Source organism: Periophthalmus magnuspinnatus, chromosome 6 (genome assembly GCF_009829125.3).
Source record: "Periophthalmus magnuspinnatus isolate fPerMag1 chromosome 6, fPerMag1.2.pri, whole genome shotgun sequence".
NCBI classification, from domain to species: Eukaryota; Metazoa; Chordata; class Actinopteri; order Gobiiformes; family Gobiidae; genus Periophthalmus; species Periophthalmus magnuspinnatus.
Window position 1 is genome coordinate 24169667 of NC_047131.1, and position 26209 is coordinate 24195875.

General features: G+C 40.0%; 2 protein-coding genes across 5 annotated transcripts; one reads left to right on the plus strand and one right to left on the minus strand.

The window, feature by feature from the left end:
- The first annotated feature begins 2004 nt into the window (after positions 1-2004).
- LOC117372588 (homeobox protein DBX1-like) lies at positions 2005-5060 on the plus strand. Its single transcript, XM_033968410.1, has 4 exons — positions 2005-2360; positions 2694-2770; positions 4267-4469; positions 4803-5060. Exons 1-4 carry the CDS (start codon positions 2005-2007, stop codon positions 5058-5060), a joined length of 894 nt encoding a protein of 297 aa, XP_033824301.1.
- A 337-nt stretch (positions 5061-5397) lies between these two features.
- Positions 5398-26001, minus strand: ckap5 (cytoskeleton associated protein 5). 4 transcript variants are annotated; one of them, XM_033968495.2, is made up of 44 exons: positions 25890-26001; positions 24830-24926; positions 23529-23722; positions 22129-22335; positions 21817-21988; positions 21575-21704; positions 21398-21498; positions 21207-21320; positions 21029-21133; positions 20860-20949; positions 20626-20787; positions 20411-20539; positions 20168-20329; positions 19994-20095; positions 19355-19465; positions 19142-19234; positions 18878-19063; positions 18713-18807; positions 18437-18620; positions 18110-18255; positions 17848-18022; positions 17663-17776; positions 17445-17573; positions 16202-16396; positions 16014-16128; positions 15864-15943; positions 15051-15164; positions 14356-14478; positions 14029-14178; positions 13759-13962; positions 13553-13688; positions 13288-13481; positions 13041-13213; positions 10008-10175; positions 9811-9931; positions 9068-9247; positions 8812-8999; positions 8405-8480; positions 8142-8330; positions 7927-8064; positions 7684-7767; positions 7451-7610; positions 7211-7329; positions 5398-6685 (listed from the first exon to the last, which is right to left on the minus strand). In XM_033968495.2, the coding sequence occupies exons 2-44, from the start codon at positions 24884-24886 to the stop codon at positions 6452-6454; spliced, it is 6099 nt and encodes a 2032-aa protein (XP_033824386.1). In that variant the 5' UTR covers positions 24887-24926; positions 25890-26001; the 3' UTR covers positions 5398-6451. The 4 variants fall into 4 exon arrangements, with proteins under 4 accessions (XP_033824386.1, XP_055078289.1, XP_055078290.1 ...); XM_055222314.1 differs by having other exon boundaries at positions 25894-25972; XM_055222315.1 differs by lacking the exon at positions 25890-26001 and adding an exon at positions 25695-25813.
- Between the last annotated feature and the right edge of the window lie 208 nt (positions 26002-26209).

The following is a 26209-nucleotide window of genomic DNA, read 5'->3' on the forward strand; positions in this document are numbered from 1 at the left end:
AGCAAAGACACTGCTCCTTTACATGTGCAGCGGGTGGGTTCATGTTGTTAGACCTCTATAGGCTAATAGCTTTAAAATGAGTCTTAACTGGTGTTTAATTCACTGACAGCTGTTGCATTGGTTAAGAGACGGGCAGCAGGCTGCTCTGTCTGTCTGTTGGACCAGTAGAGAAATTAGTTCTGCCGGTGCCCATATTCCCTCCCAGAGAACCATCTGCTTTACTTCAATACAATAGAGGGATTTTCCAAGGGAATAAAATGCTTTCAATGCAACAATTTCTCTCTTTCTCGTTCCTTTGAGAAGGGTTTTGGTTAAAGTGTCTTATTTCCAGGCAAGGCTGCCACTTAGCACGTCTCTGTAGCACATTTAATAATTAGGTCCTGTATTGGTCGCTTTTCATCGAATTACAAAGGGCAGAATATTCTTTATCGTTACGGTCACAAGCATGTTCATAACTGAAACACCTGTCACATTTAAAAATGTAATATGCAGTTATGCAGGTCCATCATTGATTTTGTTTATATAGTTACTGGAGACTCTAATATTTACATTAATATTTCAAAAGAATTATATGTTTATATAACCTGCACCCTTCAGTTAAAGGTGAATAAGAACTTCCAATTAGTACAGAATTTCAAATCATCTAATAATCTGTATTATTGCATCTAACATACACTTTGTGATCATGTAGTCGATTAATGTATGAATAAGCTGTAGAATAATGAGATAGTGGGTGTTTAAATACCATTGGTCACAGGTCTTAGTGTGGCCCTCAGGGAATCACCTCATGTGCCCTTCAAGTCCAAGACAAACTCTTTGTTTAAAACCTCTTTGTTCTGCACTTATCTCTGACTTTAGGCACAGACTGCCTCTGATCAAACATTATATGCTTACTTCCCTATATTATGCTATAATAATATGATTATTAATGATAAAAGAAGCATAGTTTATTAACTCTCTTAGATTGTAAAAGCCTATAACTGCTGTTCCATAGGCTTTTTGGATCAGGTTTTACACAGCTGTGCATGTCCTGCCCAGAGACACCGGATGCAAAGCATAAGATGAAGGCTACTTTTGTAAATGCAATTTGACTTTGAACATTTTAATTCAAAGGTTGTCCAGATACTGATCATATCCCCTACAGAACAACAGATAGGAAGCTGAACTAATCTGAATCTATTTTTGAGGAATGATCAAGCCTCTGCTGTAGCTCTTCTGTGGAAAGGCGCTTTTCAGGTAAGCTCCACGAGCTGACATGAAAAACACTCGTTTATGTATCAGATTTGAAACGATAAACGAGTTTACATCCAGAGCATCACAGTGATCAAGCGCCACGAGAGAAAATCTGTCTTTAAGACCACCTCATTTTAAAAATCGTTTCAAGCGTAAAGGCCACCTCATGTCCGCGGACTTTTAGCCTTGAAAGACGGACAACGGCAAGGACAAGATGGACCAGCGAACTGACTCACATTTCAGGCTCCCGAGACGAAAAGAGCTCACATTCAGGTGTTCAGGTGTATATATTTCCATGCTTAAACCATACAGAACGAAGGCCTGTAAAAAGCAGCAGGACTGTCTTTATTGGCATAGGCTCTCTCTCTCCCTCTCTCTTTGGTTCGGGGCTATGAAACCTATTACCCAATATGAGCTAAATCATGACCAAAATAATTGTCAAGTTGTTTGTGTCAAAAATAAGAGACTGGACAATACATCCAATTTAACACGCTAGCCTCAAAAGTCCCGTGAGTAAAGTAGCAGCACTTTACCCAAGTAGGAGAAAAACTCCAATCAGAGCAGAAGCGCGCACTCGTCTCCACCAATCCGAGCGCGAGCCTCGTCTTCAAACAGGCCACGCGCACAAGTGAGCTGCGTGTACACGTGGGCGTGTGCGTGAGCAACAAACTTTGGGTCTTGTATAAAACCTGTGCAATCCGACTTCGCAGTCCAGATTATTGCCTAGTGCGATTACAGAAAGGAAAAAAAAAAACTTAGAGCAGTGGAGCTATGTTCCCCTGCAGCGCTCTCCCGCCATCCTTCTATCAAAATGTCCTGCGTCCGACCCCGGCTCTCTCGGCGCCCCTCAGCCGCTCTCTGCCTTCAGGCTTCCTCGTGGAGGACCTCCTGAGACTAAGAGAGCCTGTCAGCTACCTGCACCGCACACTTTCCAGTAGGACACCCTGCGATCTCTTCTCCGTAAACCCGGGCTGTTTGGGCGCATCTCCTCGTGCGACAGCACCCAGAGAGCGCGCTCTGCCCCCGGGACACTCCAGCCCAGGATCTCCACACACCGGCTGTGCCGAGTCTTCACACCTCAAGTTCGGTGTCAGCGCAATCCTGGCCCCCTCCACGCGCAGCAGTGAGTAACTTTGTCTTCAAGTCATGTAGTGACAGCACAGGCACAGTTTAGTTCACAATGTTGGATGCTGATGTTATTTGATTAAAATTTTGTCATTTTCTTAAAGAGACTTAACATTTGTATACATGGCACGTCTTTAAATAAAAACACGCATGATAAAAAGAAGCAACCACATTTGATGAAAGCATGGCAATTCACCAGGGGCCTTATGATGATATATATTCTACAATGACATTTACACTGCATATATCTTTCAGGATTATCTAGTCATTTGTAGAAAAGGTATTAAATTGGCCTTGCGCTATTTTTCAGGTTGTTCCTCTCCCTCTGCCCCCAGTCTACAGCCCAAATCCTTCCCTCTGCCATTCTTTGATGGAAGCCTTCATCCGTTCATCACAGCCTCTTATTTCACAGGTAAAAAGTACGAGGTTGTTAAAAAGAAGCATGTTTAAAAAAATGTTTACTTTAAGCCTACTTCTGTTATTTTATTTTATATTTATTTCAGTTGGAAGAAATAGAAGAAGGGTTAATATTTTTAGATACACAACTAACATTTTGATAAAGTTAGCATAAAATCTTCATATGGAGAATTTGAGAAGTTTATATTTTTTCCCATAAAAATTGTGCTTATGACAATTTGCAGAGTGTCAGCCTTTTAGCATGGGAATCCCCCGGACAGCTCCGAATCAGCTCCGCCAATTTGAGGGTCTATTTAGGAGGCGCATTGACTGCTGACATTAGCACCAGTTGTCCTAATCTACAAATTAGTCCAGTTTGTCATGCCTTAAATATATTAGTCCCGTTTGTCATGCCTTAAATGTGAGGCGGGTATCTTCCCAGCTCTGGAACTCAGCTCTACTTCACGCACTGTCGTTTTCCCACAAACCCCCTCTGCCTCCACAAAGGGTCTGCACCGTGACCAATAAGAGCAGAACCACACACACACTGTCCCACTGACACAGGTCTAGTCATAGGTCGAGCTGAAGTTCAGAACATTATTTGTACTGGCTTATTTTTGTGGTTTATAATTACTAAACTATATGTCATAAGCCAAGATCTCCAAATTCTTTAGGTCACAAAGTTGAGATGACTTTTTAGAAATTGTAACACCAACAAATGTTAACTAGTCTGCATTTTAAATATACCATTAGGTTTTCTATACTATACCTGGGAAATAAACTGATGAATTGAAAAAATATTTCACTTCACAAATTTTTTTTTCAATTAAAGTTTAACATTCACCAACTATATTTACAATAATTATTCTTTTTTATTGTAGGAATGCTTAATACAAACAACATAACTGAATAATCTTGCAGTCCTTGGTATAGTATGCTTTTTCCCAGGGGTCACCCGCTCAGGCCTCGTATTTCTAAAATCTTGGTGCTGCCATGAGTCCACAGTGAGTAGACTCAGTGTGTCAAAGATCTGCATTATACTAACGTGCCTTTAATTGGCCTATAATATACTAGCCTGTCGGCGGCCTTTTCCACTCAATTCATTACGACACAATCAGCATTCTCTGTGCATTTGCAGCCCATACAATCCCCCTTCATGCTCGATTAGAGGCAGTGTGAGCCGACCTTTGCAGTGCCACTCTCATTAGCATAGGCTCTGTCTCCGCTGGTTGACAAATTGGACTTTTAACAGCACATTTTGGGCAGAACAAGTTTATTTAATGCCACTTCAGTGGAAAATGGAGATAGACTAGACTAGCATTTGTATACACACTTGGATTGAAGTGGTTAATAGTGGGAATTTAAAAAAATAACTACATAATCAAGCCAAATCTTGTGTAAATCTACTGGAGAGAAGATTACTCACCAGTGAAATAACTAAATGATATTGTGCTTTAGTCAAGATATACTTAGAAAGAGGACCTTGAGTAATGATTTTGCTTGTGCCTGCAGGTTCCTCCCCCATAGTGCCTGTCCCGGGGACGTTCTCGTGGCCCCTGGCTCCAAGGGGGAAGCCCAGGAGAGGGATGCTCCGACGGGCTGTGTTCTCCGATCTGCAGAGAAAGGCCCTGGAGAGGACCTTCCAAAAACAAAAGTACATCAGCAAACCGGACCGAAAGAAGCTGGCCAGCAAACTGGGCCTGAAAGACTCACAGGTAAATTCTAAATGCATAATGCCCTGCTGACAACACATCACCAAGACTCACTCAAATTATGATGTGAACAAAATTCTTAATCTTGTCATGTAAATCGTTTTCATCCTCTAAATATTGATCAAAATTAAATTACCCTTAAATAACTTGCCATTAACCGTACCATTAAAAGTACTTCAACAATATAAATCAAATACAAGGCCTCACTGGGCAGGTTACACCTTTTTTGCTTAGAAAAATGGAAACAACTTCTTAGAAGTTTTTTTGCTCAAACTGACATTTTGCCAAGTTACTAATGGTACCTTTAGACAAACTAATTCTTTTTGTTGGGCACAGGTGAAGATCTGGTTCCAGAATCGACGAATGAAGTGGAGAAACTCAAAAGAGAGGGAGCTTTTGTCCACGGGGGGCTGCCGGCAGCAGACCCTCCCCACAAAAACGAACCCTCACCCGGATCTTACCGACGTCAGTCCAACGTACTGCCCCCCTCTGGACAGGCCTGGTACTGACAATCAGCAAAGACCGCTATCTCCACAGAACAGCAAACAGACTGAGCTGTATGAGTCAGACTCAGAAGAAATCAACGTGTCATAAATTCTGTATTAGCTGTGTTTTATCAGCCTTCAAGCCCATGCGTCATATTTATGTACAGTGGTGTAAATATTGTATGTATATTATTATGACAATGTATGATTGGTGCTGGTGTAGAACTAATATTTGTAGATTAAATATGCACAATGTATTTTTTCCAAATAAAACGAATTTTCTGAGTCCTAGTGCTTAAATATCAAACAAAAGATATACGTAACTGGGCAACACAAAATGATTAATGTTCAAAAATGACTTAAAAAAAATTTGTTCAATTTAATATACTTTAAAATGAAAAAACTAAGAATCTCCAAAGCAGATAACAAGCAACACTAAACAGAACTAGTCAAAAAACAGGACTTTATTGCCATTTACACTATGGATTATACAAGGAAACCTGGTGAAACAAATGTAAGACATGACTGACATTGGAATTAAATAGAAAACAAGTTACTTAATCTTTTCCTTTGTCAACATTCAGCTACAGAAGAGATGATTTGACAGGGCCCCTGTTGTCATCTTGGTAAGAAAAGCAAGGAATTTGTTATTAATAAACAGCATTTTAGTAAGCAAACTTTATTTACAAGAAAATAAAAACAATGACCCACTTCATGGCATGCTCTTGGACTTGCATACAAACACAGTGGATTCTTCAGCCGAACCTTAAGGCCTGGTTCAGGTCCCAGCTCAGATAAATGTTGGAGAGCCAAATGGTACATACATTATTTACAGCTAAGCGACATCCCGCTTATGAATTAAATGGCTACCACTGACCTCTGGGAAATGTGTGCCAATTATCCTACACTAAAATTACATAAAAATAAAGTGGTTATGGTTGAAATGAGTGCCATTGTCAGCCTCAAGAACATCAGAAAAACATCTACAAATTAAAAACAGATCTACGGCAATTCAGCCATACAATATGGCTCTAAACCCAAAACTTCAAAATGTTAAGTGATTTTTAACCGTTAAAGTGGAATTAAGAGCCTTTAAATATATACAATGTTTTGTGCCATGAAGATGACATAGATGTGTTAAAATAGAACGAAATGGAACACAGAAAAGCAACAAATCAAAAACATTTAAAATAAAAAAAACAAGGAAATGAAGGCAAGTTAAGGTTCAGATGAGAACTAATAAATTAGTGTCTTTAGCCCTGATAATGGAAGAAAGTACTCAAGTATGAAACTGGTTGTGTAAGTCAGGATATGATGTTTGGATATCTTTAGATGAAGACGTGCATAATAACATCCAGTAATGGAGATGCATACTAGTGAACAGGCACGGTGGGCGGAGTCAGGCTCAAACACATGGCGAGTCTACCTGATTTGTTATACACAGGTAGCAGGGCGTTTATCAACAGAATAAATCAGTGGCTGAGGATGAGTGGGGTTGTCCTACTGCCTACTGTTGTTTTTTATCCTCTCCAAACGTTTCTTCAGGTCGTCCAGGTTAGCAGCGGGAGAGGAGGAGCGAGCGTGTGTGGGGGAGTGAGAGTTGTGCTCCTGTTGGTACAGCTCTCTAGTCTCTTTGAGCTGAGATAGTTTGCTTTGTAACATATCTGTGGAGGAGGCTACAGAGGGTTTGGACAGGAGGGAGCGCTGCTGAGGTTCGTCATCTCCTCCGATGCCCTGCAAGAAATCCAGCAGAATACGGTCAGGTTTACAGCGCACTTCTTATATGCAGTCAAGACAGACATGTTCAAGCGTCAAACAAATTCGCAAATCGAAACCTCAATAACACAAAGCAAAAAAGATAAAATAAATGCTATGCAGAATTGTAAGTGAATCATCCATGTAAGAGTCATTTTTATACATTTGCACGACCAGTCACTGTATTTCCTGTTTGGTCTTACTAGGTGTGCCCAGGTGTGCCTATGTAAAGGCTGATTAAGAATGTCTCAGTGCTACAGAGTAGAGGCATAGTTTTTGACTGTGGTGGTGCTAGTGTAGAAAATGTAAATAAAATGATTCTTCACTAAACACATGAGTATTGGGCACTTTAACCACACGTTCTAACACCTTAAAACTCTGTCTATTAGCTGTTGGCACAGGGCCTCAAAATTTAACCATGTGTAACTTAAAATTCTTTGCAAAACGGAGTATAAAAACTTAAATGAATGCCCTTAATGAATGTCTTGATTCAGTCAAACTCACTCTGGTGTTCTCCAGGCCTTGTCTCTGGCGCAAGATCTTGAGTCTCTCATAGTACACTGCAGGTTTTAGCTCCTCATTGTGGCTACCAAGGGTGGAATCAACACTGTGCTGGGGTATCACTGCAAACAAATATTGACAAAAAACAAAAAAATTGATTATACATTTATGCTTTTACTTAAAGGTCTGTTTCCAGTTTTACTATGAGACCAAATGAAAACAGGAAGCTGTGATGAAGTGTACCCGATGATGGCTGGATGCGGGTTTTGGCCTCTCTCTCAGACTCGATCATCCGAAGGCCTCGCTCCACATAGCTCTGGAAGAACTGAGAGGTGTTCTTTAGGAAGGGCTCTACATCAGCATCAGAGTACTTCAGTTTGTACTCGTACAATTCTGTCAGGCCCTGAAGGAAACATACAGATTTAATGAGTTCAAAAATAACTGGACAAGAGGCCTTTTATAGAAAAAGAGCAGACCTCTTTAGTGTTCTCCTTGGACCCAATCTTCTTGAAGATTTCAGACAAGATATCGCTAACCTTTGCTTTTGACATGCGATCATCCTGGAAAACAAATTATACATGACATCTTGGTAAGGCTATAAACAGCTGACAGGCATTTGTGTAGAAATAAAGTTGTGAAATAAATTCTCATTATTTCCCTGAACATTACAACATTTTCAACAACCAATTACTCAAACTTAAAGGGAAAAGGGCACAAACCGCTCGTAGTCCAGACTTCTCATTCCCTCTGTCGCTTTTGGGACCGGACTGGTTTCCACAGTGTTTGACCACCCTCCTCAGATGAGCCTCCAACTCTGACTCATTACGATTTTCAATCATTGACAAGTGGTCCAAAATCTAAAGATCATTGCATTAGTAATATTACCATCATAGTGGAAGTTTAAGTTAAGTGTTCTTGGGTGAGTGGATGTTACCTTTGCCCCCATGAGTTTGCACAGTGTGTGTAACAAAGTCTTGAGTGTTCTGTGCGGCACGTCACTCTTGAGCTGCTTAAGTTTCTCTTTTGGGAAAACCTTCATGAAGTTGTGGGCGTCAAGTAAGATGCGGTCAAGGTTAATACTGTTGATGGTCTCTGGGAGGAAGCGGATCATCCTCCACAAGCACTAGATAAACAAATCATAATTTATTTTAACTACTTTTCTCACTGCATAACAGTTTAAGCCGGGACTGCGCTCACCTTCATGACCAACTCTGAGAACATTGGCGATCCTGCTGATGTGACTAAACTGTCCTGCAGCAGCACCAGCAGAGCACTGTCCAACATAACAATATTAGTTCACATGCAGTATAAACAAATACAATGAGCATCTTTTTAACTGTTACATTCTACATTTTCTGACGGGAGTGTCCTCTACCTACTAGTCTCGATGTGGCTTTGCCTGGAATGTTCCACACCATCTTTAATTTATTCAATTAGATGTATTCAGTGCTCAAAAATCAGCTTGGAATAACATCTCCATCTATATCTTTATAATGCCGTACTGTGAAACATTCCAGGTAAAGCAATAACATCTCCATGAAACAGAGGTTTTTGAATCCTTGAAAAGTTACACAGTTCAAGTTTAACTGAGGAGTTTCAAATACCTGAGAATATTGGTCTGGTCAGACTTCTCAAGCACTTTCACCACCAAGAGATTGACAGAGCGAATCAGCTGCTGTCCCTCTTCTATGTCTTCCACTCTACCGTCCAGCATCAGTGTAATGAGCCCATGCATTAGGTCCTTGAGCACTCCCATAGATGCTTCTCTGGCCAGGGACTCCATTGAAAAAAGCTGAGAAGACAGGCAAGTGTCACTATAAAGCCCCAACATACAATTTTACCAACTAAAACTAAACTTACAGACAGCATGTTTCCTATGATGCAGCTGTACAGTTTGAAGATGTCCTTTTTGTCCAGCCGGTCATCAGCCATGTGAGTGTTGTAGATAAGTCTAAGCTGCATGAAGGTGGCAATCAAGAACTGGTCAATGTGTCCCGACATCACCTCTGCTTTGTCCTCCTGACGCAGCACCTCATCAATCTGCACAGACCACCACAGACCACTGTTTCAGATCAATGCTGAAATTATCTGTTCCATGACTGACCTCTTCTGGTGTCAACATAGAACTACAGCTCATGTTTTGGTTGGAACATTGGTTTTCATTAAACCTGAAATGTTTTCTGTGCATAATCGTATGTGTAGTGACTATCTGAAACAAATATAATTCCACAATGAAATTTGTAAAGAAAATCTAATAGGACTACAGTTTAGTCAACCAAGTATCTTTACTAAAGACTTGCCCTGTGCGTTGGTTAGTTGACTGAAAGGTGCTGGCAAAAACAAATGTATTATGGCGTTGGTAGCAAAAACTACAATTATACCGACGTACTAACTAATAGCATCTTGACTAATTAAGGCAGCTGGACTTTTGAGTGACTAAATTGAAGTTAGATTAAAACAGTCCAATCTTTATCATCTTAATCCTATAGTCGGCAAATTGTTCAGTTGACCAATTAGTGGGTGGTGTTTAGACCAACTAAAACTACACAGCCATATATGCCCATTGTTATAGATTTTTAAAAAAAAGGTAAATTTCTATTTACCTGTGCCAGTGCCTGAATGCTTGTGTTTATGTCACCACTGGCAACTTGAGAAATTACAAAATTAATAGTGGAGGCCGTGCTGTTGTGCAGGTCATCAAAATGTGGCGAGACGGGACGCATCCTAAAAAACAACAAATTGGAGTGTCATTTAGTAAGTTGCGCATTTAAATGTAGTTTGTGGTGCCTTTATATATTACTTGGGCTCAGGGATCATGACTGGCTCCAGCAGTTCATCCAGCTTGAATTGTACCAGGTCTGGCAGCTCGCAGACATTTTTCTTATCCATCTCAATCATGTCCAAATCCAACTGGAACTCTTTAGGGATAGAGGGGTGGTCGCTGTGGTGTGCATTCTGACGAGATTGACTGGTTTGAAGAAAAAAAAAAAAAATGCTGTGAGTTCTCTTGGTCCCAGATTCGACTAGATCCTTGACATTACACTTAATTATCAATAATTATTTTACATTGCTGCAATTTGCATACTAGAAAAGGATGCTATAATTATATATATATAGACTGACAGAAATTTCCTGGTTCAATTACTCTTGGTCATTGAATTGCTGATGTGATAACTGTCAAACAAATTTTCAACTGTAAAGGGAAAAGATACTTTGCAAAAGATGAAGCAGGTCAAGTGGTTGAAAGACATTCACAGTAAAAAGGCAACAGCACAGACAGTGAAAATAAGGGGAGAAGCACTGGAACCTCCTCCTGTTTTTAAACAGCTAGTTCTAGGCAGAAAAATCAACAAGGGATCAACAGGAGGAAATCAAAACAGTAAAAACGCTTCTTCAACAATTGGTGTTTGAAAATGCCAAGTGTGGTAAGGAAAAAGGAGAATGTTAATGCAATATAAAGCACACAAGATGAAAGAGATAACAACCATTGCTTTACATACACTGCTGAGAAAAAGTACCGGTAGTTGCCCCCTTACCGATTTCTTGCTTTTTCTGCATCTTTGTCACTAGCCATTTCAGACCATGCAAATTTAAATATTCGACATTTAAAACTGCATTTTGTGTTTAGTTGTGAGCTATCTTTGTCCATTTTATTTATTAAAGGGGAAAAAAAAGCTATCTGAACCTACATGGCCCAAGTGAAAGGGTAAATAATAATGGCTTACACTTGTAATGTGCTTTTTCAAAGCCTCTCAAAGCACTACACTATAGTCATTATTCATTAATTTCCACACTTGGTGATGGTAAGCTACTACTGTAGCCACAGCTGCCCTGGGGCAGACTGACAGAAGCGAGGCTGCCAATCTGCGCCATCGGCCCCTCCGACCACCACCTATCATTCGAATGATAGGGCACAACGACAGAACTTGGTCCGAGCGGGACTCGATCCTCCGACCGGGACTCGATCCTCCGACCTTCGGGTTGGGGGACCAACACTCTAACTACTGAGCCACTGTCGCCCACAATTGCCCCCTAAACCTACTAACTGGTTGAACCACCCTTAGCAGCGGCAACTGCAGTCAAGAGTTTGCGATAACTGAGCCAAAATTCCTCCACAGCGATGTGAAAGATTCATTGCCACTCTTTGCAGAATCGCTTTAGATCAGCCACATTGGAGGGAGTCCGAGCATTCAGTTTACTTGCTGGTGTTCTTTGGATCATTGTTCTGCTGCAGAACCCAAGTGCACTTCAGCCTGAGGTCATGAACTGATGGCTGGACATTCTCCTTCAGGATTTGTTGCTAGAGAGTAGAGTTCATGGTTCCTTCAATCACAGCATGTTACCCAAGTCCTGAAGCAGCCCCGAACCATGACACTACCACCACGTTTCACTGTAGGCATGATATTTTTTTAAATACTCTGTTCATTTTACACCGAATGTAACAGGATGCACTCCGTCCAAAAGGTTAAACTTTTGTTTCATCAGTTCACAGAATTTTCCCAAAAGCTTTGGGGATCAAGACGTTTTTTTGGCAAAAGTGAGACGCACCTTTGTTTTTTGTCAGTAGTGGTTTTCACCTTGGAACTCTGCCATTTTTGCCTAGTCTCTTTCTTATGGTATACAGGGCAGAGCCATGAACACTGACCTTTACTGAGGCAAGTGAGGCCTGCAGTTCTTGTTGTTCTAGGTTCCTTTGTAACCATTGCTGTGTCCTTAGAGAAAGAGCATTGTACTGTGGTGAACCTTCCCCATTTATGGATTATGGCTCTCATCGTAATTCGCTGGAGTCCCAAAGATTTAGAAATGGCTTTTACCTTTTCCAGACTGAGACATGTCAATTACTTTTCTTAACTGCTCCTGAATTTCTTTCGAACGCGGCAGGATGTCTTGGATTCAATGTGGCAGACTTTACCTTTTCAGACAGGTTCCATTTAAATGATCTCTTGATTTGAAAGGTCTGGCAGCAATCAGGCCTGGGTGTGGCTATGAAATTAAACCCAGCTTTCCACAATAATATGATTAATCACAGTTTTATCAAATAAAATCACAGAAACGCTGCATTTTCTGTTTGATGATCTGAAAACAGTCAAGTGTGACACGCAAAAAAGTAAGAAATCAGGAAGGGTGCAAATACTTTTTCATAGCACTGTACCTGGTTTTGTAAAAAAAAAAAAGAAAGAAAAAAGGCAGTTTAATATGAATGCATTGATGGCTATCTAAAAAGAGTAATGACTGGGCTGCATTCCAGACAGAGAAGCAGGAGAAGTACTTACATCCTATATGTGCGATACATTATTCTGCTCCAAAAAGGAAGGCAGGCAGGCAGAGCAGAAAGGAGGAAATCACGCAGGAAGAGAGATGGAGGGTTAAATAAAGAGGCTGCTTTCACAGACATTTAAAATTTTAAATGCCAATGAAAGCTGCCTGACATGCAATGACAGTAGGTAGGAAAGAAGAGGTTACATAGTAAGCACCCCACAAATTACCAGCATGCAAAAGATAACTACTTTGCTATACATTTAATGTTTGAAAGGCTCAGAGTGAAAGCATGCAAGAGATTAAGCCTTGTGTGATTACAGAACAGTTACCCACCATATTTCGATAATTATATTTGTTAATGTTATCCAGGCAAACTAACTTCCCTGCTCGTATTGAGTCCTTTTGTAACAAATTTGCAAAGCAAGAAGGTTGGACGCCAACTATACAATACAACCACAGCACTGGCTTTCCCCCTTCCATTATAATATAGTCCCATAGTGTAAATAAGTATCAAATTAGCTGGGCCTTTTGATGGAAAGACAGACTTCAATTAAAAAAAAAATTGTTTAGTTACTTTAGTTTATTGGGATCTTCCTGGGCAGGCTTGCGGAGGAAAGTGCCATTGGGGTTGGCTGGGTTCTCCCTCTGCGTCCTCTCTGGGGCACTCTGTTTAGCAGGAGCTGCAACAGTTTTCTTTGCAGAGCGCTTGATCCTCTCCTCCAGCATGCTCATGTCTTTCTCAGACAACTACAAACAACACATCAAGGTTATACAGTCAACTTAATGAAACCTGTGTCAAAACTGCTAAGCAAACCCCTTACATTTCCGATCAGTTTGTAGACCTGGTCACCGCAGACATTATAAACAGCAACAACAGTGTTCAAAGCTGCATTGCGGACAGAGGTATCCCTGTCACCAATGTGAATTGCAATCTCCTTCAGAGACTTGGCAGGAGTGGGCTGGCATACATTCATCCCAAAGCCCTCTATTAAACAGCCTAGCTCCTCCAGACATTCTACACAAAAACAATCAGGATTAAACAATGATCTAAACTTAATCACTTGGCTTAATTACAAGAAGTTGTACCTGCTCTCTGTTTTGAGTTTTTGGACTTTGTCCCTTCCATGAGAAATGGAAACACCTTGGAAGCTGGATAGACTTTACACAGCATGCCAAGTATAGCACGAACATCTTTGCGTACGACATCTTTGGACTCTCCAACCTGCCAGGATAGATTTTTTTTTTATGGATTTAGCTTTTTATAGTTTGTTTGAAATGACCAAATGGCTCACTTTAAGAATGAGGTAGGGAACAAATGAGTTGGCCTCATATTCCGTGAGATGGTAGTTCTCGCAGTTGAGCATAGAGAAAAGGAGCTTCAGATACTCCAGCACTTTCATCAACACTGTGGTGTTTGTGTCAAAGAAGCGGAGAGTGAACCACTTCAGGATCAGGTCCAAACAGCTAATTGTGGCCTCACTTTCACTCTCCAACCTCTGCCAAATACAACCATTAATGATACAGTCCAACTTAATGTTAGGGTGAACAGATTACAAATCTACCTCAATCATGACACCAATAGCTTTGACATGTCTTTGAAAGTCTAAGTGGAATAGTTCATCAAGAAGCCATTTTGAAAAGCAGGTGGTCATCTGTGTTTTCAGTTGCTCAACATATTCATCTCGAGGAGTGATGAAATTCCATTTCAAGATCTACAAGACAGAACACCTTTAGTAACATTGATCTTAAGTGATTCCTTCAAATAGTAGCGTAGAATACTGAATTCAAACAACATGAAAGAAACTGTCATTGCGTTGCATTCATGAAAAACCATAAATCATTTTGCTTACAATTAATTCTGGTATTATTTTTTGTATTAACATATATACCTTAAGCTGTTTTTCTTCTTTAATTCTTTGCTCCTTTGCATTGGGTATAAGAATGAAAATTGGCCCAGATTTATCTTCTTCATCCTTTACGGCTTTTCCCAACGGCTTCTTGGCAGCAGGCCCCTGTGTGATACAAAAGACAATGAGCGCGAATCTGTACAGAAAGAACAGAAAGGAAGGCCGTTTGCTTTTGGGTGGACAGAGACGATAGAGGAAACGTGCAACATAGTACCATGCAGTAGTGATCTCACATATATTCCTTCAGAAAAATGTATTAGTTCAAGTTCATATTGTTAAGAAATTTACACTGTCACCCGAACATGTGCACTCACTGATGCTTTTAGTGTTGGTATTAGTAATTACAGATATACATTAGACTTGGACCAGTGGAGGTCCAGACGGAGAAGAGATGGACAAGGGTTAAAACATTTCAAATTTAAGTGTTCAGTTTAACTACTCAATCATGTTGCTCTTGAACTCCAGTAGGAGTGTTTAAGTTGGTAATAAAGTCTGACATGGTTTCAAAATAATGCAGGTCCAGGAAAGACTGATACATAAATTTAGACATTATATTGTAATTTTAACACATTAAAAAGGTGCTATAACTCTTGCAGAAAAAGTGCAAGTTTTGTAACACAAATGAGTTTCAAGCAACACTGGACTGAGCTTTGTAATGACACTTGTTACATTTCTACCTGCTGAACGCCAGCAGCAGCCTTCCCTTTAGCAGGGAGCTTTTTACTAGCAATACTGTCCTTGTCCTTGGAGGGAGGAGGGGGGGTTGGAGCTTCTTCAGGAGGGGGAGGGGGCTAGGCGAGTAGAAAAACATGACATTAACTCAAGTACAAATGAGGACATAAAAGATGATGACTTTGCCATTAACACTGTCATTGTTTATCTGGCTGAGTGACCATCGTAGCCATGTCCGAATTCTACGGGTGCATCCTTCAGATGTTGCAGTTACAGAATATAGATTTGTACATAACACTTTTTCAAGTGTGTGCAAAGATGGTTTATTATACAAATTGTATTTTGGTCTTTAAACACATGCTGCTTCTTTTCAAAGATATCTTTCTTTATAAACTGACCTAATACACAGTTACCATTTATGTATTATCTTGTCAAAACCCTACTTGTAATGATGTTTCAACTACATTATTAACATTCTTTTAAGATCCTTGTCAAATTGGTTGTATTTATACAAGTTACACATACTAATTTTCATGTTTATGTGTTCAGTCTTACGATTTGGATGAGATTTATTATAATATCTTGGGCTTTTTAATCAATCCATGTATACAATATGCGTGGGGAACGTGGGTAGCGTAAGCAGCGTATCTGGGGTTGCTGGGTGACTGATTCTGTGGGCTAGACCTGTCCCTGACCGCAAAGGTTGTCCCAAAATGGAGGTTACACAGAGGAGCAATCTTTGCTGGTCGAGTCCTTTGAAGGATGCAGCCGTTGAAATGGGACACGCCTTGTGTGTAAAGCTTTCCCACTCCAGTTACCTTTCTAGCAGCAGGTGCACCTCCTTTAACTTTCTTTGGTTCTGGCTTACCATCAACTTCATCAGGCTGGCATCTGGAAGCTAGAGATAGAAAGGTCTTTGACACAGCTTGTTAAGTTTATGCCTTTCAGACTCATAAAAATGAACAAACCAGAGGGTGCTCTGCTTGTTTCTTTTCCAGCAGCCTTAGGGGGCGGAGCAGGTTTGTCAGGCATTACTGCTCGGGCCTTCTCCAACATGGCTACCACCTGATCTTTTGAAGCAGACTGGACAAAAAGTTCATCGATTGTACACAGTATACAATAAACACATTTGAAGAAAAAAAAAAAAAGTTCTTACTTTCAGTTTGCTAGTAGCTTTATTCATCTTGTCATAACCCAAATGCATCATAAACATAGGCAGAGCATCCTGGGCTTTTTTCCTGACTTCTCCATTTCTGTCCCCTAGACATGCATACAACTGGGGCACACACAACATCAGATCCCCTGGCACGGTCCTGAGGGCCGGGAGCTTCTCTGCCAACCAGCCTAAGAGCTGCAGGATTAAACAGATTTATTATTTCAATAATATACAACTAGGGTTGTGATTTTTGCTTAGCTATGTGGTAAATCAACTGGTCATTAAAACACAAAAAGCATGTAAATTAGATTTTTTTTAACCAAATCTTGGGATTTCTTGATGGAGCACATTTACAGATGAGGAAAGTTTCTCATCTAAACCACAAAATATGAGTGATGGCTAAACAAGTGGAGGTATTGCCACTGTATGTCACGTTGTGACCAGCACATCTACAGTTTCAATTAAGCTCTTTGGGACAGAACACAAAGATCACCTGGGTGTGCGGTTTGCAAAGATCACCTGGGACAGCTCTGTGCAGTACATGTAAATAATGTAAATAAAGTCCTCTGTACTTCTGTATTTGAATGTGTGCCGCAGGGAGTGAGGGGAGTGGGAGATGAGGACGTATCAGCGCACCACCTAACAGCTCAAAAGCTAACTGAGAATTAAACGGAGTTCTTTGCACTCACTGCAATGTAGATGCTGATATATTCACCATGTGTCCACGGGCAAAATGAATGCCATAAATAAAGAAAAGTAAAACTTTTTTTTTTTTTTTTTTTTTTTTAAACATGGTGGAGCACACCGAGATTTACACACAGGACTCCATACACGGAGCCTCTCCTACTCTGGACAGCCAAACAACCTTCTGGGTCAGAAGCACTGAAGCTGCTCGTCTAGAGCGAAACGCATGAGGCTGAAGCCTTTCATGGAGTCAGTTTTCTTTGGGGTTTTGATGGTATTAAACATGGGCCGATCATTCTGATCTGTCACAAGCAGTACTTTGGCAATGACAGCTCACTGCGGGGAATGGACGGACAGACGCACGCGCGCACACACACACACACACACACACACAGGGATTCCTTTTCAATGCTACTTTGTTATTTCATCTTTTTTTAATGAAGCTTTTTTTGTGTCAATATCGAAATAACAAAAAGGTACCCAGCAAATAATTAGAAGTGTATGAGACACATTTTAAAAGATGCCTGGTTGTACCCAAGAGGTAGAGAAGAATTTGTACCTCTTGTCGGAGGAAAGGGTTCTCCTTCTTGAGCTCCTCAGACAGCTCCTCTCCCTCCAGCCACTCCTTCATTCCAGTCTGCTCCACCCAGGCCTGCAGGGTGGCCATGGCAGCAGTCCTGACATTAGCCTGAAAAAAGATAACATTGTCAGGACAAGAAAATAAGCAAATTGCCTTTAAAAAAAAAAAAAAAAAAAAACACATAATAAAATACTCACCTTACTATCTCCCAATACTGTGATGACAGGAATGCCAAGAGCTTTAACATGTTGCTTCAGTCCTGGTCCCATTGCTGTAGCAAGCTGCTGTAGAATAGACAGAGTCTGCTGGACCTAAAATAATACAAAGTTTTTGTAACTTAGTATTAGTGTAGTAAACATGGTACAGATGTCAAGATACCAACCAGAATTTTGTTTGAATCACTGAGTCGTGCTTTCAAGCATAGTGGCAGGTCCCCAATGTTGGCAGTTACAAACTTGGCCTCAGAGATTATGGCTGCTGTCTCATCCAGCCCCTCCTTTCTAATCTTCCAGTTCTTGTCTCCAATTTTAGACACCAAGTCAGAGGTAATCTTATCACTATATAAAATTTAAAAAATGTTTAGTATAAAAGGGCAACAAGGTTTGTTTTTCCTTTAAAATTTTATTCTAGTGAACGCTGAATACCCAATATCGGTTCTGGGAAGTAGATCCATAATGTCCTGTTTACTACCATCTTCTTCAGGCTCCTCTGCATCGTCACCCTCTTCTTCCACTGCTCCCCCTCCCTTCTTTGTAAACCTGGTTGGGGCTGGTGGTGTCTGACCCTGAGTCTAAAAGTAAAAGTGCACACAAATACACAATTAGTTCATTTTTCCTACATACAGATTCTCAAGACAAAAATTTGCTACTAAAGTGTATTTAAGTATACAGCTCAACAAACCCAAATGATCCACAGGAGAAATTACTTTCGCATACTGTATTATTTAAATGTGGACTCAAAATAAGCATTACCTTTTCAAATTCAGCATCTATCTGTGAGAGGAGAGCAGGTTTCTCATCTTCAAAGAACATCCTGAGTGGAGCTCCCATGTAAAGGTACATGACTCCCAGAAGAGTGATGGCTGCAGTTCTCACAGCAGGGTTAGTCGCCCCCAAAGCAGTCTTCACATTGCTAATGAATGCTTTCACATTAATTCTAGGAGAAATGAACATGGCTCATTATTTTACATCATGAACACAAAATACAGCTGAAATTATTGAAAAATACAAAAAGGTTAGAATATATACCCAGTAAAACCAAACTCCTTAATAGCATTAGCCAACCAGTTGAGTGATTCAGCCTGATTCTTTGGATTCTTCTGTCCAAACGCCAGAGACACAACCTGAAAACATAAAACGTTAATATATTTGCTACATGCATAGAACAATATTGAATCAAGTTGGACTACTGACTTGTTCAGCTGTCCAAGGAAGAGAGCACGTCTCTCCAATAGCAGTGAGGGCCTCTTTAGCATTTCCACCACATTTAATGTCTCCAACTTTGTCCACCAACCCATCCAAAACCACAGAGGCAGACATCTTTGAAAACTGTCCTCTCTGAGCTATAAGTGCTACAATGTGAAGCTTCATTTGCATGACCTGTTTGCAAAATACAAATAAAAAGTTTGCAAAGGATCACGCTAAAATACAATAAGATAAAAGATATTTTTAACAAACCTGGAAATTGGTTTCTTTCCAGCCTGGTTTTTTCGCCAACATCCTGACTAAGGCCTGGCAAGGCATATCAGCTTTGTCCATAGTCTCAACAGCCTAAAGCAACAAACAATCCAACTTTTAGAAAATATATGTAATCTACTATCTATATGTATCCATTGTTTGTAGTTCAGTTGCAAAACAATCACCAGGCTGAATCAGTTGATCAAAACTTACCCGCTGGAAATCTTCCATACTCGCAAGCCGCTCCTTCCAGTTCGCAGAGTCTAGCTGCTGTAGACAGGAAGCTGGAAGAACACCCCTAGCCAGGTCTTCACAAGCCTCCAGCTGATAAAAAGTCATGACAGTTTTACTTACATGTAATACAGATTTACATTTGTAACAGGGGAAAAAAAAAAAAAAAAAAAAAAGGTAGAAAGAATATAAAATTAAACAGCTGCCAAGTCAACTCACTTGACATATATGCTTCATTCGCCCTTTATCATTATCTGCATGTCCATAACCAATGCAAGCTGCAAAGATGCTCATCTGGAACCATCTGATGAGGCCTCTTTGTAAAAAGAGGCTGTAGGTAAAAGTACCTTTCCAGATTAATCAGTGTCTCATCTCCAGCGCAGAGAGTAAATTTCTATCCTTACACATGTCACACACTGTATATTAACCCGACAACTAAAATGGCTATGCAAACCATTTATTTTGTATGTTTTTAGGGTGGAGTCCATTCATGTAAATAAACTGCATTGTTTAGTTTCATTCAGTGTAAAATTAAGTAAATATAACTGTCTAGTGTACAATGGGGCCACAGCAACATGTTTGACAACTAAACTAAAAGGTCCTATGGTTTCTTACACATACCGAGAGTTCACTTTCGGTGATCTCTTTGGTGTCAGAGGACTTCTTGGCTTTCCCAGCAGCAGCGGCTGTAGGTTTTCCTTTCTTAGGTGCGCCTGCAGAGGGCTTTAGAATGATACACAACAGTTATCTTTTTGATCGTTTATGAATCTATGTACTTTGTTCTGTCGTCATTACCTTGGAAGCAGACACTGTGGACTTCTTTGGGGGTGCAGATTTGGGGGGAGCTTCAGCAGGAGCTGGTGCTTTAGGGACAAGCTTCTTCTCTGCCGCTGTGCCTCCTCCACTGGTACCCTTCTTTCCTCCAGGAAGCTCCACTTTGTCAGCGCATTCCTTAATCTGTGGTGTAGTAAAACAAGAATAAGTGCATCAGTCAAATGGCTGTATAGGTTATGATGCATTAAGAGCCAAATTACTTACTTTGTCAAGTTTCAGTTTGTCCAAATCAGCAAGGAAAGGATTAACAGCCTTTTCCCCTACTGTACACATAGCTGTACCCAAAGCTTCAAAAGCAGCATCTCTCACCTCTGGAGCAGAATCATTCACTTGCTAAAATATAGGACAAAAACACAATTTAACACTACAGCTTGTATTCATAATAATGGTATTATAGTATACCAAATGATACCATTTACCTTGATGAGCGCTGCACAAAGGGGTTTGAGGACACTCTTAGGTAACGCCTGGGTACAGTGTCTTATAGACCGTGCGAGAAATAGCGAGGCTTGCTGCTTTATAGAGGGATTTTTGTTGTCCATTACAGCTAATATGTCTTCAGAAAGGTTTTGTAGAGTAGTCTAGGAAATAAAAATGGCACCATATAAACTACATAGTATAAAAGTACAAAAACACTGAAGAGTGACACTTACAGTCAGAAAAATTGCATCAATTGCCTCCTGCAGTGCTTGTACCACCTGTGGCTTCTTCTCCTTGAATTTCTCAAGAATAGTTGGGACTACCTAGAACAATAAATACATTTTTAAGATCAAAGCAAAAAAATCCATAGCTCAACAAAAGCTAGAAAAGACTCTAGGTTACTTGTCCAGCGTATTGCCCAAATTTCTTTCTTAAGCCGGTGGCCAGGCCAGCTAAACATTTTGCTGCCATGGACACCAACATTACATTTGCATCTTTTCCCACGACCTGCAATGAGATGACAAAGATATACATACAATAAAAGATACGCGAGAAGGAGAACATTGGAGATTTTTTTTACCTTTTTCAATGCCCTAACAAGATCACCATAGTCTCCATTTTCTAGTTTTGGATTCTTGGCCAAGGCCTCCACAGCCTCAAGAGCTTCTTTTCTCTCCTGCCATTTCTTTGACTCCTGTTAGATGAAACCCACAATTAAGCAACATTTTACTGTATGATTTTATTCAAGGAGGAAAAGTTTAATTAACATACAATTTTTTCATAGAAGTCTTTGGGCATCTTGGAAAGAATCTCTACAGCCTCAAGCAGTTCATATGGGTCAACTGCTGCCGCAGTTTCCTCAACATCTTCCCCTAATATCAAATGCACATAAAAAGAAGTGCTCCCCAAATCTTAAAATGTTACATGAATTTATTAAACTGATTTTACCATCTGACTGATCTCCTTGGGCTTGCTGCTGTTCAAACTTTGCTTTCATGTCTTGCTGGGAGCGAAGGAACCTGGTCTGCTTGGGTGGAGCAGTGGGTAACTTCACCCATTCTTCCTCAAGCTCTTTCAGCTGCAAGGGCAATGCAATGCAAAGGATGTCAAACAATACACGAGGATGCTTTGACATTTTTTAACTTTATTTAAACATTATATGGCTAGTACACAACACAAATGGATCCCACCTGCACAGAGTTGATATTCTGCAGGGGAGGTCTAAGAGCATCTCTGATCCACTTGTAGATTTCAATGGCAAGCTGTTTGGCTTCATCTCTCACTGCCTTTTCTCTGGACTCAAACTGTTTGGGCAAAATCTTCACCACTGGCTTCAATGTAACAATCTTTGAGCCAAACTCACTGAGTAGAACACAAAATTATGTTAGTGGAAAACTCTCAAGTTAGCATTAAGCTATACCTTCATGAAACGTTTATCATTGATAATTTTGTGTGAGGTTTTTGCAGGATGTAATATCTAATTTATAGGTTGGTTGTCTTACCTTAGCCCCTTTCTGAGAGTTTCTAGGCAGGCTACCACAATCTTGGGGTTCTTATTATCGAGGCCTTTAATCAGTTCATCCTGAACAACTTCAGCCTTCTCAATTTCAATGTACATCAAACAGATGTCTGTCCCAAGCTCCTTAGCCTTAGCTTTTGGTTGGTTAAACACTTTGGTAACCACACCAGACACCACCTCTCCAACAGTTCTGTAAGAACACATTTTGCAAATACAAAGTTACTTTGCCCATTACTATAACTGACAAAGGCTCAATTTGCTCACATTATAATGGGTCAAAAATATTTGTTTGCACATTTTACTTGCACAATAGCAAACAATGACAGCCAGTTGGTTTGCAAGTGTATGTAGTGGTGCAATGTCCTTGCGGCTCTGGTCACCAATAGTATTTAAATGGTCACGAGCATCTGTTGTAAATGAGTATCATGTTGCACTACTAGTCAGTGGGGGAGGGCAAAAACATACCGATTTGAAATGTAGTTGATGCACACATAGCCTTTAATTAAACAAGGAAACAATTTTATTTTGCAAACCAAAATCAATGCTGTTCAACAATTATAAGCCTATACAAAATTTATTTTTGGTTGGTTTCTTTCTGATTAACTTTATGTTTTTGAAAATTCCCTCATTTAAAATGTTTTATTTGCATTAGCGGTGTTTTTTATTTTTTTATTTCCAGTTTTTCCTTACTGAGAAGGAGTTTATGGAAGGGGGATGTCTTGTCTGTTTTCTATTATCAATTTGTTTGACTTCTGACCTGTTTTCGGTTAGTAAAAATCTACATTTTTGTGAAGCCCTGTAGTGTGACTGTTGTTGTGATATTGGGCTACACAAAAACAAATTCAAGTGAACCTTTCAACCTCACCTTAATGAGGTGAATATGAGCCTTTACAGATTAATTTATCAGCACTGGTTAAAACTGTGTCAGACATTTCAGCTCACAATCTTTTGAGTTATCTGGCACAACTGCAGAGGGAGAGTTTGAATGGAGAAGATCATTCAAAAAACAGATAAATGCCATTTGTAATTTGTAGGGGACTGAGCAGCTTTAAGCGTTTCTTCTTCCAAACAAATAAGTCAGCACGAGATGAAAATGTACCAATAAAATTCAAGGGCTCAGCAACAAAGATCCTTCAGAGCTAGAAGGAAGTTGACCAAGGTGGATACTGAATGTTGAGCACAGAGGTCTATTAATCAGAAAAGGAATGAATGACTTTTCAAATGCCTCCTGACTGGGAGATCAACGGCTCAAATTATGACAATCTAACATTCTTTAAAATATCCACGACAAATACAATAAAAGACTTTAAGACAATTCACAGAACACAACTAGCTTTGGGCGAGCACTGGTGAATCAAAAGAACTAGTTATTGTGTGACGTACTTGCCAGCCACATGGGCATTCTCAATAAAGGCCATGGCAGCCTCCAAGCCTTTGAGCTGAGCCACGGCGTTTGACTCTGTGACAAATTTCTTTATGAGTCCCAAGTACTTTCCCCATTCTGGGCTCTTCTCATCTTCTATTCTTTGAAAGAGTTTTAGAGCTTCTTCATAACCATTTAGACGTGCCTTCCACACCTAAACACAGAGCAGTAACAAACAGTTAGAACAGGCATCCCCAAACTGCGGCCCGGGGGCCAAATGCGGCCCTCAGACCAATTTTCCTTGGCCCTCAAGCTTCCAGGTGAATTGGCCTGTATTACTTTAAACTGTACTTTTTACTGTATATTTCTGAATATCTTCTTTAACAAGCCCTTATCAAATATTTAATGTGTCCTGTGAGGATATAAACATGAATAAAGGTCTAGTGGTTCAGTCTAACTTGTAATAATAACACAGATTTGAAGTATTGACTGTATTGGCGACTGTGGCCCTCAGTCGGCCCTCGGCTTTGTCTGTGATTTTATAGGTGGCCATTCGTGAGAAAAGTTTGGACACTCCTGAGTTAGAAAGTGTAAGTTTAGGGTTACATAGCATATACTTTACATCACATGTGTCAAAGTCAAGGCCCGTGGGCTAAATGCAGCCCTCCACATCATTTTATGTGGCCTTCAACAGGGTAAATTAAAAAGGTTTGATGGTCCTAAAATCTCAATTTATCAGGAGATACACAGTTACACAGACATATTTTTACATCTAGGCAAATGCATATGCAATATTTGTAACTTGAATAAGTAATAAATACAGAAACAGTTAAGTTGAAAAATGAGTTAGAAAAATGAGTTTATTTACATCTGGCCCTTTGAGAGCAGCCATTTTGCTGATGTGGCCATCGGTGAAAATGTGTTTGACACCCCTGCTTTACATGATATACATAATATTCTGCTCGGTATTTCAGAGCTTCAAAAACAGCAATAATTACACAGCCATGAACTAAAACCATGGTCAAGTGCGCCCGAATGTTGATTAGGTTGGCAAGATGAACTGTAATAACACGATTTATTTGCAAAATTTGCAAATGAACAATAAGTTATGGAGTTTAATGCAACATTTATCATAGGCAACCCAGCAGGATAATCGCAATGTGATTATTATAATACTGCAATTGTGTTTGTGTAGGCCAGTGACATAAAAGCCTATAGTTTTGGGTTGTCTCTCTCAAACATCACTTTGAAGTTATTGTGTACTGTCATGGTAACAGTGGAGATATCAGCAGCAAGATGTAGACAAGGGAAGGCGGTTCACCTTATGTTCACATTTCTGGTCAATGGGAAGCTTCATCCACTCACTGTCGTCCCCCATGCTGGCCACTCAGGGGGTAGGCTTCCCCAAATCTACTTAACTGTAAACACAGAGAAAAACAATGCATTATGTTTTAAAACTATGTAATGTATCCAATGCAGGAAAAGAAAGTGCTATGAGGACTTGAAAACTTTTCAAAGCTTTGATCAACCAAGGACTATGCCCAAACATAGAGCTATACATGCCATTATTGTGCACAACATGGTTCAGCTTTTTATTTCACGCTCAAGACCCTCTCAAAAGCATAAGCATGTGATCAGCTAATGCATTTTCTAAGAGGAGCTGAAGCTTTTGTTTATATTGATCCAAAAGATTATGTCAAATCAACTGGATCCATTACCAAACTTCTTAACACATTACAGCCATGTTAAACTACCATAAATTATCATGCTGTCCAGTATTAGTTTTATATGGGCTACATTTTTTTTTCCTTAGATCAAAGCATGTGAATTACCGTAAATAACATAAAAGCTACTAACTTAATAAAGCTTCAATACAACAGCCTCCACGACGGCATGGCTATGCATCAGGAGCGCCCGATGAGCTGTCATTAAGAATATACTGTATGCATCACTATAAAATCCATCAGTGAGATTATAATAGGGGATGACAAAAATAAATACTTGTTTTCCTCCAAAGTTATAACTGTCTGAAATAACTAGCTTTGGCTAACTTAGCAACAGCAGAGATAGTTGCTACGCTAACACATTCACCCGCTCATTTCTGCTTAACCGTTATAGAGATAGAGTACCAAAAACAGGAAGTTGGGGTAAATTCATGAAGCTAATACGCTACTTCTTTAACAGACCTTTTGGGTGTAGCTGTGGTCACTTTCTTAGAATCAGAAATATAGGCTAACCTTTCATCCGCGCCAACAACCAGGCCTAACAACGCAGTTTGCAACGACATCGCACAAACACGACAGCGCCACGGGCTAAAACATCATCAGATCTAGGCCCAAATGACACAATGCCAAATTATTTTATGTTTATTGTATACATACCTACTGTTTCTAGTAGACAATGCGATGCTTGCTGTCCAGTTAGACGCAGGCGATAATGGAATCACACTAAAGCAACCCGACCTAGCTTTATACAAGCGTTGTCACTGTCATTGAAAATAGAATTTCAAACTTCCGTTTAAACAAAATAAGAGTTGGCATTTTAAACTATATGGATAAAAATAACGACGAAGTACATCATTAAAACGTGTTTCGTTGTATTACCTATAGTTACGCCCATAAAAGTTACATTTTTTCATTATTCCCTGTATATTACTGACGTTGTTTTATATGCATTAATTTGTCATTTCCGGTTTAAGGTA

Coding starts and splice junctions, on each gene's coding strand:
- LOC117372588 (XM_033968410.1), top strand. CDS start 2,005: ATGTTCCCCTGCAGCGCTCTCCCGCCATCCTTCTATCAAAATGTCCTG. Junction 2,771..4,266: donor CACAGCCTCTTATTTCACAG/GTAAAAAGTACG, acceptor TTGTGCCTGCAG/GTTCCTCCCCCATAGTGCCT. Junction 4,470..4,802: donor TGGGCCTGAAAGACTCACAG/GTAAATTCTAAA, acceptor TGTTGGGCACAG/GTGAAGATCTGGTTCCAGAA.
- ckap5 (XM_033968495.2), bottom strand. CDS start 24,886: ATGGGGGACGACAGTGAGTGGATGAAGCTTCCCATTGACCAGAAATGT. Junction 22,336..23,528: donor AATGCCCATGTGGCTGGCAA/GTACGTCACACA, acceptor GTGTTCTTACAG/AACTGTTGGAGAGGTGGTGT. Junction 21,989..22,128: donor ACTCTCAGAAAGGGGCTAAG/GTAAGACAACCA, acceptor TGTTCTACTCAG/TGAGTTTGGCTCAAAGATTG.